At 39.2% G+C, this 22773-nt stretch overlaps 1 protein-coding gene across 1 annotated transcript in view; it reads right to left on the bottom strand.

Annotated features, from left to right (window-relative positions):
* The window catches only part of NALF1 (NALCN channel auxiliary factor 1), a gene marked incomplete at its 5' end in the record, with an annotated part of 492921 nt that overhangs the window by 11203 nt on the left and 458945 nt on the right, over positions 1–22773 (bottom strand). The window contains one exon of the mRNA XM_084265496.1: positions 199–370. Within this exon, the coding sequence (XP_084121622.1) occupies positions 199–370 (172 nt within the window). The remainder of the gene's footprint in view (positions 1–198; positions 371–22773) is intronic.

Here is a 22773-nt window from a genome sequence, read left to right as displayed (position 1 = left end):
ATAACTGTGGCAAGCTGTAGCATAAGTGTGCATTACTAAATCTGGGCTTAAATTCTAGTACCTCTGAGTAATCTTTGTGATGAGGAATACCTCTAGGCTTTCAGAGTTGGAGCTAATGGAAGAAACATTATCCATGCTGTCCTTCACATTTAGACTTAGGAAAACAAGTGAAATTAGCTTTTGTATACTATACCATACCTGTACAGATGAAACTTGATAGTCCTCCATAGATGACATCATCATTGTCTGGTAAGATAAAGGGACACCTCGTCTGAACCTCCAAACAGTATTGCTTGCAAGGAATTCTGTTGCTGCAGTGAAACTGTGTGACTTCAAAATACTGGGAACAGAGCCAGGCTTTGTAGACAGTCTGGAAAAAAAGAAGAACCAGAAGTATAGATGGATGACAATAGCACTGTCATTATTAGAAGAACATACTGTACTACACACCTACATTAATGATGCTTCTGGAAGCAAATTTTGAGAGAAGTGCACCTGGGTAAAACATGTTCTTAATTTTTGACTATCCTCACACTTTAGAAATGAAAACTCCAGCCAAGTCACTTAAGAGCAATAGTTAGCCAAGACTAGGCTTCTGCTATTATTTTACCTTATTTTGTAAACAGGTGTATCAGATATACCTTTTTATGAGACACATGCACACATCACACATCTCTGTCCCTGTCCCTTATCATGTACAAACCGGGACCCTAATTTGATTTGAAGCTGGTTTGGGAAAAGCTTCAAAAGTAAGTGAAAGAAAGAGCTGAAATCTGGGCTCAGGCCAGCTCTGTTCTTTATATCACCCAGAGCTAAGCCATCAGGTTGCAATAGGTGGTGCTGCTTCCCTTCAAATAAAACCTTCTGCAGTCCCCAGCATTAGAACACGCATTCGGGTTCCTGAACACCAATAAGCTGTATACTAAGGGCTAAACTTGCAACAGTGTGGACCAGTGTCTACATTTGGGAGCTCAAAGGAACACGTCAAAGATGCTGTCACCTGATGCTGTGTAGCCGTGGCTACAGGACCTGTGATTATTGCAGTTATTATGATCAAGACAGAAAACCAAAATAAACATGCTGATTTCAATTTATTTTGCCTATTCTCTGCTGAGCCATCATCTTTGTCATAAAAATTAAAGTAACCTTTTGGACACAGAAAAGTTTCACAAGTGATCATGCAAAAATAGACTGAACACCAGGCTACAAAGGTGGCGAAAAACCCATGTGACTGCGTAAAGAGAGGTTTGCCTGTTTCCCATCGTATTCTCCACTTATCTGTTTTGAAGTACATTATTTACTGGCTAGATATGTGCTATCTAGGTTGTTATATAATGAAATTTCCTTTTTGTGTTCATTCAGAATATCTGAAAAGCTTTCCTTTATCACAGGCTGAGAAGCAATACAGTTAGGTGATTATTTTCCTTCTTCCTACTCCTGTTTTTAATAAAAAAGGAAACTTACATTTAATGTTTGAGCACTGAAAAGTCAAAAACAGACACCTGAAAAGAGCAATCTAGCTGAGGGTTTGTTTTGATTTCAGTATGGTTCATTTCATCAGTTATAATTTTTATTAGTGTCAGTAGCAGCTTAAATTGTGTAATTAGTTTCACATGTGTTCTTCCCAGAATCACAAAATTTTTATCTTTGCTTATTTGCAATGGTGGCAGGTATGGGTAAGGTTGCTAGGTGATAAAATGAATCCTTTATCATTAATCTATGGCTTGTGATTATCTCTATACAGTAGCTTTTGCCTACTGCATTCTGTAGAACATTTTTTTCATTACAAATTCAATTTTAATTGCTTACAAAGGTTTCTTATCCACAGTAAATGATTAATGAGGAGGAAGACTAGGCAATGTGTGTTCTTTTTGTCCTTAAATAAACTTTCAAACAACAAGTGTTTTTTTCAGTGTTGACTATATTCCCTACCATATTTTTAATGCTTCAGTTGCTATACTGACACTCTCAACAATAAAAGAAATAAGGTAATTGTCTTTCTATTTTGAATTAGTCAGTGAGCATAGTCTATTGGTTGGAGACTGGAACTCTGGCTCTGATAGATAAATATTCACAGATGTTCCTTCACCATCACTAACACTGTTAGATGGCCTCAGTATGAATCTGTATTTTGTCTTCATAGAACAGATCTAAGAGTAGTATGGTTTATGAATCATATTCAAAACTGTACATGTTTATAGGGAGTGTATTGAACAGCATACCATAGATGGAAACAAAAAAATGAACAAACACATGTCTACTTAAGCAAGACAGGAAATAAATGTTTATTCAAAAGCAGAAGTAAATAATGCAATCACAGGCTTCTGTGAACATTTTTATGTATCCAATCTCACTTTGTGCACATCATCTTCCTGCTCTGACTCACAAGTCCTCAGCTTTTGTTCAAAATTGCATTTGAACTCTTGTCATATTTTTAAAGACTACATGTGTACCTTACCTAAGATCTCTCTCTCAGATAATTCCCACTCTTCATCCTTTTTTTTTGCAGTCCCTTTCAACTTTGTCTGCATTCTTTACTGAGTTTTTACTATGCTGTTCCTCACTTTTTGACCATGGAAACTAAGATTTTCAGAGTTTTATCTGCATATGAACTTAGGTCACAGCCCACTTTGGAGTGAGATGCTGATACTTGTCATCCTTCCTACCCCTATGCTCTGGGTTCTTCAAAGGAACGTTCAGGTCTGTGAAACATTATACTCCTGCAGAACACTAGGATGTTCAAGAATTAGAAGGTGAAGCCCTCAGGGTGTCCTGAAAACTAGCTTAGAAGATAGGAGATGCTGGTCTTCATCCCTTCCCACAAAGATCCTCCATTTTTCCAGGACATTTTCAGGCCTGAGAACTGTCATTAAAGAGTCTGAGCAGTTGGAGAAATGAATGTCATGGAAAAGCACCAATGTAACACTATGGGGTGGAGTTTGAAGTCACACCTGGATAAAGAAGAAAGGTCAAAGCAAGGTTTGAGCACTAGAGAAGGCTCACCCATCGTGCCTTTTAGCTCTCTGCCTCTGCAGTTTTCACCTCTGCCAGTTCATACATTTCCACACAGCGCCCAGCCATTATCTAGGAAACCACATATTCCAAGAACCATATTTAGTAAGCAATTTTGATGTGGCTATGCTGGGGGTTTGTTTTTGGAAAAAAAAGGAAACAAATTAAATATCTGTAGATGAACTCTGCTGGGCTAGCTGGCAGACCAGACAATAGTCCTCCACTCTTAGTTAAGAGTTCAGATGTGATCTAAGTGCCTACTTTCCCAGAAAAGATCCCAAACAACCTCCTAACTAATTCCTATCCTTCTTGACATTTTCCTAATAGCAAAGCAATTATATGCTTTCAGCCTTTGATCAGCCGTTATTCATAGAATCATAGAATCATTTTGGTTGGAGAAGACCTTTAAGATCATGAAGTCCAATTGTTAACCTAGCACTGCCAAGTCCAAACACTAAACCATGTCCCTAAACAGAACATTTGCACCTTTTTTAAGTAGCTCTAGAGATGGTGACTCAACCACTATTCTGGGCAGTCTGTTCCAATGATTAACAACCCTTTCCATGAAGAAATTCTTCCTAATATCCAATCTAAACCTCCCTTGACACAGCTTGAGGCCATTTCCTCTTGCACTATCACTTGTTACTTGGGAGAGGAGACTAATACCCACCTGGCTACAACCTCCTCTCAGGTAGTAGTAGAGAGCAATAAATTCTCCTCTCAGCCTTCTTTTCTCAGGGCTAAGCAATCCCAGTTCCCTCAGCTGCTCCTCATAAGGCTTGTGCTCTAGACCCTTCACTGGATTTGTTGTCTTTCTTTGGACATGCTCCTCAATGTCCTTCTTGTGATGGGCCCAAAACCAAACACAGCATTTTGAGTGCTGAGTACAGAGGGATGATCATTTCCCTTGTCCTGCTGACTACACTATTCCTGATACTAGCCAGGCTGCTGGTGGTGTTCTTGGCCACCTGGGCACACTGCTGACTCATATTCAGCTGACTGTTGACCAGTTCCCCCCAAGTCCTTTTCTGCTGGGCAGCTTTCCAACCACTCTTCCCCAAGCTGGTTGTGCTGCATGGGGTTATTGTGACCCAAGTGCATGACTCAACACCGAGCCTTGTTGAATCTCATATAGTTGGCCCATTGATCCAGCCTGTCCAGATCCCTTTGTAAAGCCTTCTTACCCTCAAGCAGATCAACACCGTGCCCAACTTGGTGTCATCTGAGAATGTACTGAGGGCGCACTCAATCCCCTTGTCAAAGTCTGCCCACCAGAAGTCCAAGATCTGCTGACCCCTCTCCTTACTTCTCCAAGAACCAAAAACTCTACAATTTTGTGATTGCTATGCCCAAAGTGGCCTCTAGCCATCACATCACACAGAAGTCCTTTGCTCTCAAACTAAGGTCCAGTGGGGCACTTTCCTTAGTTGGCTTCCTCACCATCTGTATCAGGAAGTCATCTTCCATCTGCTCCAGGAACTTCCTAGACTGTTTCCTCTCTGTTGTGCTGTATTTCCTTTTTATACCATAGAAAATATAGGGTTTGGTTGGTTGGGAATTCTCTATCTCTTAGCAATTCCCAAATGCTGATTTCCAGAGTATGGAATACACTTTACAAACTGATTTGATAAGAGGACATTTTTCCTTTTTTTAAAGGACAACAATGGCTGAAAGCACAGATTTATAATCACAACAAATCCTCCTCTTAAAAAGTTTTACATATAGAACATTTTGAAGTGTTAGTTACATTCCATTAGTATTTTTATACATAATTTTCAGCTTGTCAACTAAAAATGAGTATTACTCATCTAAATAGAGAAAATATATCATGTTATGTTATATATGGTAAGTTTTTAATGTCTTATAAATGGTGCAGTTATTATTTGTCTTGTTGAAATGCAAAATATATTGTATATGACCATTTTGAGGGCAGGTTTTTTTCCTTTCTTTCTGCTCTTCCTGTAATTAAATATGACTTCTGCCTGGCTTCACCCTCCCATTTCACATTTATTTTGAATTGTATGATATCAGTTTCTGTGCTGAATTGATCCCTAAGTTATCCAAAAAATGAAGGAAAGACTCCCACACTTTCTTTTAAAAAACTGAAGGACATTTTTTATTAAACTATACAATATTCTTGCCGTTTTTTCCACTTCAATACTTCATCCTTGCAACCTAGCAACCTAGCAAACAAAACATCCTCCTCTCAAGCTTTACCAGAGCATTTTCTTTCTTTCTTTCTCACATAAACTGTGGCATAATGAAAAAGATAAATAATTCTCATTTCTGCAATATTTCTGTATGGTGTTGCTTAACTGCATGTATGAGAAGTCTTTAAAGTGGCTTCAGCAAATTACAGGTCAAGAACAAAAGTTACAGAAGATCTTGCTTGAGGACATCTGTACAGTACTCTGTCTTCCTGTGTTGGCATAATCTCTTAAACAGATGTTATTGCTCCAAGTCAAAAACAGTAAAGAAAAATAATCTGGAATGATAACATCTTTTGTAGCCAAACTATTAGCTACTGCCTATCATGTATGAAAGGTCACATCTAAGCATCAATTGGTTGTGTGTGGTCATATAGGAAAAGGTTTCCAAGATACAGGTCTAGGTTTCCAAGAACCATTTCTCTTTTATGATGTCTAAAGCAAATTACAAATGATAGCTGATATAATTTGTTCTGAACAGGAAAATTGAAAAAAAAAATCATAAAAGCACATTTTTTACACTGTTTTATCTCCCATATGTTTTCTGTTTTCTATTTCAGGATGGTTTGCATTCATGCCAATTCTAAGTTCTATTATGACACTGTTTTCTGGCTGCTTCTTTCATTTTGGTCTCTGTACTTATCTTTTTCTGTTTTCTCTAAAAACAGAGAAAAGATGGAAGGTGGATGTGAGGAAAAAAACATGTTAGAAAAACAGAGGCAGCAAAAATATTCTAGATTTTCCAATAAGTAAAGTTTTGTAGTGCAAAATTATTGCTCCTTCCAAACATACACTATCTCAAGATTCAAGTAAATAAGATAAAGGTCGTGAATTATATGTGAAGGAAAGAGGGGCTGTGACAGCAGTAGATGGGGCTTTCACTTTATTGTACCCTCAATTTAAGAAAACAAAACCAATGCTAACTCCCAACATGAACTGAATTAAAAGATTGGGAAACATGTATAGATTATAGATAATATATATGAATACACACCTATCGACATTTTTTTCAAGAAAAAAGAGGAAATAAGTGATTTTCAAACAAAATCAGAATTTCAGAAGACAAAAGCATCATTTTTATTAAGGCATATTTTGTGAATTTAAATCAAGCCAACAACTCCCCCTGCCCCCCTCCCCCTCCCCCCCCCCAAATCAACACCTAACATAGATTTTGTGTTTCTTAAATTTCTGGTACATATTATGGCCTTATATATATGTTGCAGGCATATAATACAGGAAAATAATTAAAATGGACTTGTGTTTTTAGCAGAATCGGGATACGATAAAAAACTGTGAAAAATCACAGTTACTGATAGAAATCTGCCACCCAGATGACACAAGGCAGAAAAAACCCCATGCTCTTCCTGTTGGTTTTGGTTATAGTCTTTTGTAGAGGGGAAAGAATTGCATTACTGAAGCATCATTGTAACCACATGCACAGAACAAATCACTATATATCTAAATATCTCATCTTTTTACCACCAATAATCTTTCTTGAAAAAGAAAACAGTACTGGCCACTAGACAAGGCACAGTGTTGGGAAGGAAGTATCACCTAAGAATAAGGTCGTCTTTCATGCACAGAAGCATAACTGCAAAATCTCAGAAGAGTTTAGTGGTAATTTTGCTCAGTTAACTAAATTAAGTCTATGCTACCTTATTCTGGTAGGAAAAACACTGAAAAATTACACTTTTTGAAAAGTGCACAAATAAATGCTAGCTTTATATAACTGTATACATAAGTATGGGTACCTACCCAGTACAATAAACATAACCTTCTTGCTATTAGCAAATGATTATGAGAACCATATATTATTGGTTAGGCAGATTAATCAATTATTTTGAATTAATTTTATTTCTACATTTCAAGCCAAAGTCTAGAAGCAGAGAAAATATTTTATGACTTTAATGACCCAACAGTCAGGTCTTGTCAGCACTGCTCACTTCCAGGGAAGGTGCATTTACAACCTCACTGGGCAATCTCTGCCAGTGTCTCACCACACTCAAAGAATTTTTTCCTAATATGTGCCTTTCTAAGCCCCTCCCCATCTTTTCAGTAGGCCCCTTCAGGTACTGGAAGGCTGCATTAAAATCTTCTCTGAGCTGTCCCTTCTCCAGTCTGAACAAGCCCAAATCTCTCAGTCTGTCCTTATAGGAGAGGTGCTCCAGCCATCTGATCATCTTTGTGGCCTTTCTCTGGACTTGCTCCAACAGTTCTATGTCTTTCCTGCACTGGGGACCTCAGATCTGGATGCAGTGCTCCAGGTGGGGTCTGACCAACCAGCCAATTCCAAATCCACTGGTAGCCCATCCATCAGATTCATGTCTCTCCAATTTAGAGACAAGCATGTCATGCAGGACAGCGTCAAATGCTTTGCACCAGTCCAGGTACTCAACATCTTAGATGGTTTCAAACCTGATCCTCTGTAGTCAGCAGTTCTTCATTCTCCCATGGCCTTCCTTTGCCTCCTGAAACTTGGGTGGTGTAGCTAGAACACTTGTTGGTGAAGAGTGAAGGAAAAAAGTCATCGAGTTCCTCATCTTTTTCCACATCCCAGGTAGCCAGGTCTCCTGCTTCCTTGCAGAATGGGCCCACATTTTCCTCAGTCTACCTTTTATCACTGACATACCTAGAAAAGAGTTTATTTTTGCCCTTGATGTCCCTGGGCAGATTTAGTTCTGTCAGGGCTTAAACATTCCTGCTCTGGTCCATGGCTGCTTGGACAGTTTCTCTGTGTTTCTCCCAGGCTACCTGTCCCGGCTTCTATCTTCTTCAGGCTTTCTTTTTGTGTTTGAATTTGCCCGAGCTCGGTGTTCATCCTTGCAGGCCTCCTGGCATTCCTCTTTTGCATAACTCCTGAGCTTGGAGGAGGTGATCTTTCAGTATTAGCCAGCTCTCTTAGGCCCCTCTTCCTTCCAGGGTTTTTTCCCATGGCACTCTGCCAAGCATGTCCCTGAAGAGGCCAAAGACTGTTCTTCTAAGGTCCAGGGTAGTGAACTTGCTGTGCCCTTGGTCACCGCAGCCAATGCTGCTCTTGATCTTCACATTCCCCATCAACCCTTTGTTGGTGAGAAGAAGTTCCAGCAGGGCATCTCTTCCTCCTCGGTTCTACTATTTCTTGGAGAAGAAAGTTATCATAGATGCATTCACAGAAACTCCCGAATTGCTTGTGTCCTGTTGTTTTGTCGCTCCAACAGACATCTGCGGACTGAAGTTCCCAGTGAGGACCAGGGCTTGTGAACATGAGGCTGCTCCTATCTGTCTATAGGGGGGCCTCATCTGCTCTGTTTTTCTGATAGAGGCTTAAGAGGAAGAAAGCAAGGTTGTGTGTGGAGAATTTTGAGAAACTAGATCACAACATATGCTTTTTCTCCCAGGACATCAAGTAGAGCACTTGTTTTTGTCTCTTTGTTGGTAATAGCAGTCCAGATATTGTCTCTTTCTAGGTTATTCTCTTTCTCAGATGTAAGACTAGAGGCTGTCTCAGAGTTACTCTTTCTGGTCATGAAAGGCCATCAGACAGAACTATTAGGTAATATGGCTGTATTACAGAATCACAGAATCATAGGGGTTGGAAGAGACCTTGAGAGATCATCGGGTCCAACCCCCCTGCCAAAGCAGGCTCCCTAGCACATATTGCACAGATAGGTGTCCAGAGAGGGGTCAACAGCTGTTTCCCACTATGTGTGCAGAATCACCACATAGAAGAGTACATTGGCTGACCACAGCTGTGGTCGTTAGATTAGCCTACTTGCAACTGGCTGAGCAACTGCACAGAAGTTATTTTAATTGTATGAACAGTATTTACTAAGACTGCAAAAATGATGGGAAGATAAAGTTGTATTTACTATGTATATATGCCCACAGTCTCTCTTCCTCCCCCTCTCATTCTCACTCACTCATACGTGCACAATACATGTGATTCTAAATAACCTAATTTCTGTCAAAATAGATTGAGTACATAGCCTGAATCATCTGAGTCACACTGCATGAGATGTGTCAGTAGAGCAGAATGGAAAAGCTCAATCAGTTTCATTCTCTACAGCTGCCAATTCTTCATAGTTTTCAAGAGATGAATTCAGCTCTCTTCTGCCCCGTCCCCCATTGTTCCTGACTGCCATAGCCATCACAGTTCTTAATGAACAGTGTGAAATTTCCAGGAAGTACTTACTCTAGCTGTTCTCCATGAAAATTGCTTTTTTCTTTTTTTTTCCCCCACACTGAACAAAAATTTGATGCTGCTGGCTGAGTTGTCAAAATAATAATACAAAAGGGAACCTAGAAATCATCAAATAGCTCTGTGTAGATGTGGAGGATGGTGGGAGGGAAAGAAAGTAGGAACAGAAGTCACAACAGAAATTCTCCCTCAAAATGGTAAATTTTCTTAGTCAAAATAAATTTTAACTGGTTTGCAGTGAAGCTTTGCAACCATATTCATTCCCCAGTATGAAAATGAAGTCTTCAAACAGAGAGCAACTTAAGAATTTTACCCATCAATTGGAAAGTCAGACGCCCCTCATGAACCTCAGCAGTGGTCTGTTCACTGAAATTTTCAATAACATCAAGAAATTATACCTTATTGGGAAAAAGGAATTAACAGTGTTGCCTTGAGACGGTGAGATATAATTCCAGCTCAACTTCTCCCAAAGCTTCTGCGTATTTTGAGCTAAATTCTGCAGTCTTTATGTATACTGAGGAATACCTCAGGCTGTGACTGACTAATCAATTGATTTTTCCAAGAATATTCATGGAATAACTTATGTAAGCTGCGCTTTTTCAACAGAACTGGATGCAGAAGCCACATTCATTAATTAAAAAATAAATTAAAAAAAATCTTGGTTGCAGAACAGTGATGTGGCCTTGAAGTTTTACTGTATTCTACCCCAGTGGTCCCCAGTCCATGCTGATTCATTGAAAACAACAGCGAATAAGCTGTGTATGGAGACTGAAATCCTTCTTTTCCTGTCGGATTCAGGTTTAGCATATGATTTTCTGCAGTCAAAAGTAACCTTAAAGATTCCAGTATGCAACATACTGCCGATACACAATAAGTGATGTCTACTTCACGTCTGATTTCTTCCTGATTCATAAAGCTATGAATATATGAACTAATTAAATAGCTTTTTTCTTTTTTTTTTTTTAAGTTTGGGTGAATTGTTGACTTTGTGTGTTATTCTATGACACTACCACAACCAAACTTCCAGGGTTTCCATCTCAACTTTTCTGTGAAACATTTTTAAAGGATCTATTTCAGTCTAGCTTCCTTTACTTCATTTTAGCTTGTTTTAGCATCCCACAACCTTAAAGGGTAGGGTCACCAGGTATATTAAGGAGTTAAAAATAGCAGTAGTTCTCTTCATAAGCTGAGATGTTGTCAGTAACAGAGTTAGAGAAAAACTACTGGTAAAGGCTGGAAAGCATCCTAAGCCTTTGCTTACCCAAATATAGGTATCCACTCATCAACTCATAACTGAACATTATGAACTGTAATTATGGGATTCATGCCAGCAATGAGGGACCTTAGAAGAGCAGACATATTTCTTCCTGTAATAAAGTTTTTGCTGTAAAAATCACTTTGAATCTTATGAATGCTGTACAGCAGCGAAGTAATAGCTACTGTCACCTGCCAAATAACACTGCCTATGCAGTGCAGTCTCTAAAAGGCTTTTTATATTTGGATCACCAGGGTACTACGTGTTGGTTTGACTGACAGTGTGCCTTCTTTAAGAAACACTTGGGTCAATCTCAGCATCTGCTTTGTGCATCAGGACCTGGGATATCATTTTGTACAAGCTGAGATGTCTTTTAGATAGCTTACAAGTGTATTTAATATAGGCTACACAACCAAAATATAGATGGCTAACTGGTACAAGATCTGATTAAGTCTGACAAGGGTAGTGTTACAAATGTGAACTCCCCCAGGAACTTTGTCAGTTTTGAGCAGCACGGGCTGTCTGACTTCAGGATAGCTGCATTTTACATGTGTACCATGGAATAAAAATCAGCTCTTACAGAAATCCTTCTGCTCATGAGAGCTGAGGGATCGCTGGTGGCATTTCTCTTCTGCCAGCCTTCATTCTTACTCCTGTTCCAAGACTACAAGCAGCCTCAGGATAGGGTTGGCTAAGGACAAGAATGTTCAGTGATGGTGACCGAATAGGAGGGATCATTGCTCCATGAGAGTCAGTGGCACCATCAGGTGATTAAATGTTCTTCATTACATGCAGTAGAAAACATATAAAGGTTGCTTTCAAGAATGTAGATTGATGAAAATATGACAATTCACAGGAAAAGGAGATTTCACAATGGACAAAAGTTGTTTTTTTTTTAATATAAGTTATAATTTTATTTTATTTCAACACTATCAAAATCAAACAGTTTTGACTGGGGAGATAATTTTCAAAAAGATTCAAACATTTATTTTTAAATAAACTATTTTATTTCTCTTTACATAGCCAAACATTGCTCATAAAACATTCATTTAAATACATATCACACTTTTATATTTTATTACATCAACATTGACTCAAAGTTGCTATCCATTGTGGAGAAGTTGCTTTGTACGTACGCCCACATCTACAACCACCATTTTGTTCTTGGGAATTCTAAGTTTGGTTATTTTATTTGGTTGGTTTCTTTAAATCTGATCCAGAATTGACACAAATTAGTAATCTGAGGTTCCTGTGGAACAGACATTATATTTTCCAGTTATTCCATTTTATGCACATTTTTCAAATTCCTTGCGTTAAAAGACTGTACCAGGAAATGAGAATGTCTGTTTCATATTATGAAGACTTATGCCTGAAATTTACAGTAATTTGGGAACAAACACATCTGTCTGGTGGCTATTTTAACCTTTGACTTTATTTATATTTTACTATAATGAATGCTTTCTGTATCTGCATGGATGGAATATCATAATATAAATATTTTAATATTTATCAAGAAGGTCTCAATGCCAGTGAATGTAAACTATCTTATTAACAAACAAAAGGTTTTAGTATTTCCTAAATGATGGTAAATTAAGTCAGTAAACTTTTTTTCCCTATTGTAACTATTACATAAATAATTCAATTTGAAAGACACACATGCTATTTTATTTGAAGCTAGAGGAAAGGTAAACCAAGGTTGAAATTTATTTGCCAGAAGATTGTTGATCTTAGCTTCAGTTCACATACTACATAACAAGATTTCTTGCAATGAAATACAAATGAGAGGAAAGATAAGATGCTCTGCTCACATCTTTGTTCTTTATATTGGAAAAGACAATGAGAAAGATGCAAATATGTCAGCTTCTAATACAAATATGTTTCTTTGATTATGAAGAAATTACTGCAGAGGAGATGGCATCAATGTCTCACTGTCACTTTGGTAATAGTAAAGAGAAATTGGACACAGATACAGAAAAGACCTATAATGTTTCTATCTGCCAAAATAAATTAAGCTTCTGCAAGGAACAGATGTTGTGCAAAAACCAGATCTACCAGTCCTATATTGCTGGTGATTAGCCATCTACTAGGGTCATCATAGTGATTAACTTCACTGTTGTTTTTAAATACCCTAAAACCTGAAGTCATCATCTGCATCAGAATCCAGTCTTAGCTCTTAGTATCACAAAGAAACTTCCTTCTGAAGATCATAAACATCCCTTTGGGTGAGCTTAAAAGAAATTGAAAATTAAATAACTCATTACAGAAATAAGTCATCTGATAAGTCAAAGGGGGGCGTTAGCCTTTGACTTTGTGAGCTTAATGGTACTACATCTAATCAGATACTATGTCAAAATGTTTGAATTATTAAGACAAAACAAATGAATAATCTTTAAGGTGACTAAGTTTCTGTGGAAGATCCTAGGACATCGAGTCAGTTTGCAATGGACAGAGCTCTGTTTTAAAGTTTTACAAATTGTTCTAAAAAAACCTGACTTCATAAGCCAAACTGCCTGTTAATGATGGCAAGTCTTTGTGTTTAACTCTGCTTCCCATTACTTTTAAAGTGATGGTGTTGATTAGAACTGTATTGTGTTGTAAGCTATCTAGAGACAAAGCAGATTGGCCTTAGTCTTATCTCTAGACTTTTCTGAATGCAGGAACAGTGTTGGAGATGCCATTGCGCATCACCTACATCTCCATTACCTTTGAAGTGATGGCAATCTATGTAAATCAGCTTAACATCACATTATCCAGAAGATTGATATTGATGACTACCAGAGTAAGGAGGAGGCCAGAACAGTCTCTCTCTTTACCTCCCTTACTTCCTCAAATTAAGGGCCGAATCATTTCTGCCTAAAAAGCTCCAAGAGACAATCCCTTATAGGCCCAGAGGGCCTCCAGTCAACTTTCAACAGCTGCTGCATATTCTTGGCAGATGAGAGTGCTTGTCAGAGCCTGATACAAACACACACATGCACATTGACAGTTTTCTGTGCCTTGATTTTCTTTTTCCATGCTGAGGGAGATGGTGGAAGTGATTGCGGAGCCTCTCTCTATCATCTTCGACAGGTCTTGGAGAACAGGAGAAGTGCCTGAGGATTGGAGGATAGCCAATGTCGCTCCAGTCTTTAAAAAGGAGGATTCTAGTAACTATAGGCCAGTCAGCCTCAATTCTGACCCTAGAAAGGTGATGGAACAGCTTGTTCTAGATGCCATCACCAAGCAACTGGAAGAGAAGAAGGTCATGAGGAGTAGTCAGCATGGATTCACCAAGGGGAGATCGTGCTTGACCAATCTCATAGCCTTCTGTGATCTCATCATCAGCTGGGTGGATGGAGGGAGAGCAGTGGATGTCAGCTACCTTGACTTCAGCAAGGCTTTCAATACTGTCTCCCATGACATCCTGATAGCAAAGTTGAGAGAGCATGGGATAGATGAATGGACAGTGAGGTGGGTTGAGAACTGACTGTCAGACCGGGCTCAGAGGGTGGTGATCAGTGGAGCAGAATCTGAATGGAGGCCTGTGACTCGCGGTGTTCCCCAGGGCTCAGTGTTGGGTCCAGTCCTGTTTACTATCTTCACTGACGACCTTGATGAGGGAATAGCATCCAACCTCAGCAAGTACTCTGATGATACAAAGCTGGGAGGGGTGGCTGACACACAGGAACACTGCGCTGCCATCCAGCGAGACCTGGACAGGCTGGAGAGCTGGGCTGGGAGAAACCAGATGAAATTCAACAAAAGCAAGTGTAGAGTCTTGCACCTGGGAAGGAGTAACCGCTTGTATCAGTACAGGCTAGGGGATGACCTGCTGGAGAAGAGCTCTGTGGAGAAGGACCTGGGGGTCCTGGTTGATGACAGGTTGGCTATGAGCCAGCAGTGTGCCCTGGTGGCTAAGAGGGCCAATGGGATCCTGGGGTGCATCAGGAGGAGTGTGGCCAGCAGGTCAAAGGAGGTGATCCTCCCACTCTACTCTGCCCTGGTCAGGCCCCACCTGGAGTATTGTGTCCAGTTCTGGGCTCCCTGGTATAAAAAAGACAGGGATCTCCTGGAGAAAGTCCAGAGGAGGGCTACGAAGATGATTAAGGACCTGGAGCATCTCCCGTATGAGGAAAGGCTGAGTGAGCTGGGACTGTTCAGTCTGGGGAAAAGAAGACTAAGGTGGGACCTTATTAATGTTTATAAATAGCTTAAGTATGGGATGCAGAGGGAAATGGCCAGCCCCTTTTCCGTGGTCTGTGGAGACAGGATAAGGGGCAATGACTTCAAGTTGGAGCACAGGAAGTTCCGCAACAACATGCAGAAGAACTTTTTCCCAGTGAGGGTGACAGAGCCCTGGGACAGGCTGCCCAGGGGGGTTGTGGAGTCTCCTTCTCTGGAGAGATTCAAGACTCGTCTGGATGCTTATCTGTGCAATATGAGATAGGGAGCCTGCTCTGGCAGGGGGGTTGGACCCTTTGAACCCCTACGATTCTGTGATTCTGTGATTTGGAATTATAACCTCTTTAAGCATAAGACTTATTCAGCTTTGATGCAGAATTTTCATCTTGATCATGCAGATTGGATAGTTCTCTCTCTAAATCCAAGCAAGTATCTGAAAAATCAGTAAATAAGATAGCAAAAGCTACAGAGAAGGAGCCAATGAAGCCAAACGAAATAAAAAAAATTAAGACATGAGAGATAGAACAAATGATTTGGAACTTCAAATTTGTTCATAAAGAAAAAAGCTACCCAGAACTCGTAACGATGGAAGGCGCCTGTCATATTGTACTCTATTAATGATATAATTTGTATCACTGATGCAAGCTTATTTTAATCACAGTCATTTGAAATTGATTAGAATAACTTTATTGTGTTGTAAGCTATCCAGAGACAAAACAGATTTGGCTTACTCTTTTTTTTAGACATTTTCGCATGCAGGAACAGGACCAGGGATGCCACTGCACTATTCTATTTCACTACACTCAATGTCCTCAAGCTGTGCTACCTCTCCCCCTTACATTAAATGTATAGTTTGACATAAAGACCTCAGAGTTGTGTGCTGTTATGACATTGTAACGAGACATCCAGACAACTGAAAAGGGTGACTGCCTGATCTTAAAAGCAGCTCTCAAGGAAAGGACACAGGTTCCCCCTTCTCACAGTTTTTTCCTCACACAGCTTCTGTTTGAAGACACACAGATGCACCAAAATCTTGCTTGAGCCCAGGTAGCCAAACCTTGCATGGATGGTGATGTATATGTGTGGATATATACAGGGATATATCTGACACTGCAGTCAGAGTTAGGACAGCTTGTGATCATGCATTCCATAAAACTTATTTTCTGGCACAGCACAATAAACTCTCTGGAAAGTTCACCACTAAGCCCAAAAACAAGCTCACCCAAAAGCAGATGTCCAAGTAAGGAGTTTCTCCAGTCTCAGATGGCTTAGCAAAGGACTAGACATTTTCCACAGAAGAATTAAGCTTGTAATCACAAGAGATTAGAGAGCAGCAGGACAACTTGCACATACATTTTGCCATTTCACCTGCCAGCCTGCTTAACTCTTGTATAGAGACTGCAACACAGTCTTCTCATGTTTGATTTCACAGGAGAGTTGGAAGCATCGAGTGTCTAAGGATTTGTGCAAACTGTCTGCAATTTGTCCCACAGTAACAGTTTGGATCTGTAAGTTCAACATTGAGTGCTCTTACACCATATAACACAGAATTAATGAGGCATCAAGCTTTTAACCACCTTAGGAAGACCATGTTACTTTTTGTTTGGTTGTTTCACTCGTTTTTTTTGTTTTCTGTTTTCTCTCTATAATCTCACCATAATATAGGACCATAGGATCAAAGAACCATAGAATGGTTTGGGTTGGATGGGACCTCAAAGCTCATCTTGTTCCAACCCTCATGCCTTGGGTAGGGACATTCTCCATTAGACCAGGTTTGAGGAACCCCTTGAAAGATAGCTTACTAATATACAAAACCCATGATTCCTCCAAAAATGACACTTCAACGTAAGACTTATGGGCTATTTCCTGGTTTTGAACTTTTATTTTTATAAATTAACTACCTTGCAGAGAATTTGAAGTGAATTTTTGTTCCTTTCTACCACATTTACTTATGATTAAGGTAAAACAAATATGAGATATTTAAGATCCTATCATTCATGCATTACAGTCATATACTGTGCCATACATGTAGATGGGGAGGGGTGATTCAGTGGAACACAAAATTAAACCTTTGTCAGGTAAATGCTGCACCATTAAGAACAATATTGGAAGCAGACTATTACCAGATACTCTTGCTGATATTCAGAGATTAAAGTACAATTTCTCAAGCACTATTAACACTAGAAATGCTTATTCATATACCTAAATTTATAAGGTTTTGCGATTTAAAATCTATCACATTTTTTACATCCCCCAAACTTGTAATGGCTCTTTACCACTTTAAGCCATTTAATCTTATCGGTCAGTCAGAAGGAACAAACACAGAGGTGAGAGTTTCATAGAATCATAGAATCATAGGGGTTCGAAGGGACCTCGAGAGATCATCGGGTCCAACCCCCCTGACAAAGCAGCTTCCTAGGACATATTGCACAGATAGGCGCCCAGACAGGTCTTGAATATCTTCAGAGATGGAGACTCCACAACCCCCCTGAGCAGCCTGTCCCAGGGCTCTGTCACCCTCACTGTGAAAAAGTTCTTCTGCATGTTGTTGCGGAACTTCCTGTGCTCTAACTTGCAACCATTGCCCCTTTTCCTGTCTCCACAGACCACTGAAAAGGGGCTGGCCTTTTCCCCCTGCATCCCATACTTAAGATATTTATAAACATTAATTATGTCCCCCCTTAGTCTTCTTTTCTCTAAGCTGAACAGTCCCAGCTCACTCAGCCTTTCTCCATACGGGAGATACTCCAGCCTCTTAATCATCTTCGTAGCCCTTCTCTGGACTCTCTCCAGGAGATCCCTGTCTTTTTTATACCAAGGAGCCCAGAACTGGACACAGTACTCCAGGTGGGGCCTGACCAGGGCAGAGTAGAGGGGGAGGATCACTTCCTTTGACCTGCTGGCCACACTCAAAGAGTTTGAATTGTGATTACATTTAAGACAAGACAGGTCTGTGACTTCTACCTAATTTTGTGTGCCAGACCAATGGTCATGTCTCACACAGGGTGGAAGTAGATTTCTCCTTGGGAAATCTTTGGTCTCGGGGCATGAGATTTGAGACTTCGTGGTAGAAAATAAGCCTCAAGAGTTTTTTGGATGATGATGAGACTGGTGCACAGTCATCAGCCGGTGATGGTCTGCAGTGCTGAAGAACTCATACTCTGCATGGTTGTTCACTGTTCAACAGTGACAAAACAAGTAAATCGGGGGTGTAAGATTCAAAGCTGTCAAGCAACATTTAATATCCTGGAAGCAAACAATCTCACTAGGTTTTCTGATGGAGTTTAGGAAAGCTTCTATTTTGCTTATGTGGAGCACGTTTGCTTCACTCAGTTGTCAAGAAGATGTGAATAATACAGTCCTTTTCAGTTCCCATCAATTTATCTTTTTTTCTTCCTCCCTTCTTATCCTGAATTTCTGAAATGCATATGTTTCCCAGTCCTTTTCTATGTTATGCCTGGTAGTTCTTGGAAGGGGAAAATAGCTCTAATCCCTCCAAACCTTCTTGTGCTTCCAGAGTTTCCAGAGAAGACCCAGCCCAAAATGGCCAGCTTTTAGCATTACTATACACTTTGGCAGAAGAAATTGCCAATTTTGATAATATAACACTCCTCATCTTCAAGCTGCCTAATAAAAGGATCAGTTCTCCCTGTCTTGTCCAGGGGAAAAGCTTTTGTTTTTTGCTAGATTCTTGGGGCTATCTGGGGTGGAAATTACAAGATAGGTCACATGAGGCTCCATTTTCATCTAACAAAACAAAACAAGCTGTATCTATTTGTATGATGACTCTGATACTAGTCTTTCACAGGATGTACTAAGAGTTATCTCCATAAAAAGATTCCTCTGCCAGATTTTCATCATCTTTAATAGTATCAAATCCAAAATATGTTTTTATCTGTAAAATCAAAATCCTTTCACTGCTTAATGCAGTATCTTTATGGCAAACTGAATAAAACACTATATCATAATGTGCAGTACTTGCTATAATTTTTGTTTTCTATTTGATCCTTTTGGATTATGTGATGCTACCTCATTTTCAAGCATTTTGCTTGAACGTCTATATACTTGTTATACATTAGACATTAATATCAATTTACTTGAGCTAAAGCATGCCTTTAGAGGCACCCTGTTAAGTCTGGTGCCATCTTAGGAAGAATTAGGGGATTTTGGGCTCAGTGTTTTTCATATTTCATTCTTATTCCTTTGCTGATGAATATGTAATAATGATATCAAAAAAGATACTGTGTCTTCCACAGTGATATTGTAGAAGAGTTATACACAAATGAAACAAGATGAGCTTGTAATGAATGTACTAGATCACTACAACATTATTTTTATGGCATTATATTAATTTGACTTTACCACCACAATAGCATGTTTATACCATCTTTCTTTTCATAAAGGATTACCTGAATTATGCAAAACTGGTATTTCTGAAAGCTATTGTAAGGGGAGATGTTTTCTTTCTGAACAAAATGTTGTTTTCCCTCAGATTTTCAAATATTTACTTCATTACAGTGTTTCTTAGATGATTTCATTAGTTACGTGGGGTCAAGTCCAAACACAAATATCTGCTGACACATTTAACAATTTGCATAGGTCAGTATCAGCAGGGAAAATACTGAGATGCAGAATTATGCCCTTCAAATTTACTTTCATTTGTTTTTGCTACAGCTTGTTCAGCAAATAGAAGACAATGTTGGAAGACTACCAAAGAGCTTGAGAACAAAACACCAGACCTGCTACCAAAAATTGAACAGTCTGTCATTAAGAAAAGTTAATAGATTAGATGGGTTGAGAATAGAAAATATTCTACTTTATATTTCAGAATGATTCCATGAGTCATCCAGAGACTCTGACAAGTAAGACACAAGCATATTTGGCAGATAATAAGTTGGTTAAAATAGTATTTCAAAGTGGAATAATAAAACAAAGTGTAAATGGTGATGTGAGAAAGCCTACCCAGCCTGATTTCTGCAAGGGTAAATTCTCTCTTTAATGAATTAGAATTCTTCCAAAGCATAAAAATGAAAATGTGGCCCTGATGACAATTTATTTAGCCCTTCAAAAATCCATTAATAAGGTCTGTAAAAAAGGTAACTAACAGATTAAATTATTATTGCTTGAGAGTAGTATAGAGTCACGTATAGGAACTGGATAGGAAAAAAAAAAGGAAGGGAAAAAACCAATCAATTTTCATCAGTACAAAAGGTTAAAAGCAGGGTGTCTGAGGTTTTCATATATCATGTTTTGCTTAGAAATGTATTAATGCATTAGAAAGAGAGCTAAACAACTAGAAAACACTTATACAGAAAGAAAATAAAGTCAAGTGAAAGAAAAAAGAAACTAAAGCTCAGCTAAACAGAAAATTTACTGAATAGAGAGTGAATTTCAGTGCTGAAGAACTGAAAGAAATTAAACTTTGTGAATAAAATTTGAACTATTTGAACACCATAAGGGATTTTACATTTAGTATGTGAATCTAGGAAAATAATCTGGGTCTTGCTGTTTAGTGAGTTCTGTTCAACCACAACCAGAAAAGACAAGATGTGAATGCGCAAATGCTGGAAAATGATGTAGAATCAGTCTCCGGCATGGTCAGTGTCACACATTCACCTGCAATACTCTACCCAGAAATGACAATCCCACCTGGAAAGGGAGGCACATCACTGGAACCTCTGGAGAAAAAAAAACAAAACGAAAGATCGAGTTATGTAACTTTAGAAAGGAGAGGGTGACTGGGAAAGCTCTATAAAATTATGTGTGCTGCGGAGAAGAGTGACAATTTTCTGATGTCCTTGTTTGATGTCCCACAACCAGGGGCAAAGAAATAATACAACTGAAAAGTCTCACTTTTGAAATAATAGAGGGAAATATTTTTCCATGTAATGCTTAGAGATGGAAGTCATACAGTAATATTTTATTGAGAACAAGAAAATAAGATTCAGAAAATTATCTTTGTAAGGCAAATCCATATATTCCTTTGTATAGTTAATAGAGGAAAAATTATTTTTGAAGACCTTAATGGAGCAAAAGTGTGCCCACCTTAGATAATTTATATAGGTTGTACTTGTACTGGCTCTCTTGTTGAAGAATCTGTGGGCCTTTTTCACTTTAAGAATTATAGAATCATAGGATTATAGGATCACAGAATGGTTTTAGTCAGGGGACCTTAAAGACCATCTAGTTCAAATACCCCTGCCATGGGCAGGGACACGCCCCACTACACCAGGTTGCCCAAAGCCTTGGCCTTGAACACTACCAGGGAGGGAACATTTACAACCTCCATGGAAAACCTGCTCCAGTGCCTCACTATCCGCACAGAAAATAATTTCTTCCTAACATCTACTCCAAATCTACCCTCTTTTAGCTTAAACCTATTACCCCTTGTTGTATCACTACATGTCCTTGCAAACAGACCTACTCCATCTTTCCTGCAGGCCCCTTCAGGTATTGGCAGGCTCCAATAAGGTCTCTCCAGAGCCTTCTCTCGACTGAAAAAACCCAAGTATCTTGGCTTGTCTTCATAGGAAAGGTGCAACTTCCCTCTGATCATCTTTCTGGCCCTCCTCTGCACTTGCTCAACAGCGATGTGTCTTTCTTGTATGGAAGACCCCTAAGCTGGATGCAGTACTGCAAGTGGAGTCTCACAAGAGCAGAGTAGAGGGACAAAATCACCTCCTTTGACCTTCCAGTTATGCTGGTTTTGATGTCAGCTAAGGATATGGTTGTTTTTTGAGGGAACAAGGCCACATTTCCAGCTCATGTTGAGCTTCCTGTCCACCAACACCCCCAAGTCCTCCATCTCTGGGCTGCTCTCAGTCCATTTTGCATACTTACTTTAAGAGACTTATTGCACTAGATACTTAAAATGTAGGAGTATACAAGGTGATTTGGGTATCTTATAGGGCTAACAGAAAGAGTACTAGTATAAATATAAAGTATTTACAGAAATCTCTCACTTTCAGATTTAATGATAAGGAAATCTGTGTGCCGTTGCCTATTCAGAACTTTCTGCCTTCTTCCTCTGCAAGGTGTGACTACTATGGAAACAAGATTGTGAATGGGATGACTTATAGATAAAGCCCTGTGATTGACAGCTGTCCCTTGGACTGCTGCCTTCCAGGGATTTACTCCTAATTTCAGTGGGTGACAATAGTGAATAAATCACGTGCCAGTCTCATAAATATAGGGTGTTGTTGAAATAGCTAAACTTCCCCACATTTTTATACTAGATGCACATCCTTGCTACCACTGTTGTACTGGTAATATCAGTGCAGTCATACGTCAAGGTAGACCAGGTCTTCTTTAGTGACTGAATTCTCTGTAAACCAGAACTCTGATCCATCCCTGTGAACTACAAATGTGAGAGAAGAGATTAATTGGGAATGAAGAGTGAGGATGCCCTATGTTTTCCCGTGTGTTCTTGTTCATTTATAGACTTAAGATGACTGTGGAGTCTAAACCTGCACTTTCAGACGGTTTGTGTCCAGTTGGAACTTCAGAAGTACAGACCACGTTTCCTGTGTGACACTCCCCTAGCAGTGACTGAACAAGAGAAAAAGTGCAGTAAAATACAGAAAATGTAATCAAAATGGTTTAATAGCAACCAACAGTAATTTTATTTTTTTTTAATCAGAGGTATTTAGTTAAAGTTAGGCCACAGGTTATTTTAATTTTAAAATTTCTTTTTGGAAACTTAGACACTTCAAAACTTTTGAACATATAGGTGTGTTCAGCCCCAAACACTGGCGGAGTACTACATGCCACTTGCTCCCTCCTAGAGGAGAATCAGACAGAGCTTTCATGGGTTGGGATGAAGACAGTTTACTGACAAAATCACTGTGAAAATGGAACAATAACAGCCCAGAGCAAATTTCATTTACACCCAGTGATAACACGGAGTACCTTACTGACCCAACCATAACAGCACTACATGAAGCAAGGCCCAACCAACCACA

This window comes from Gallinula chloropus, assembly GCF_964237585.1.
Source record: "Gallinula chloropus genome assembly, chromosome: 1".
Lineage (NCBI taxonomy): Eukaryota > Metazoa > Chordata > Aves > Gruiformes > Rallidae > Gallinula > Gallinula chloropus.
This window is presented reverse-complemented; position numbering and strand designations above follow the sequence as displayed.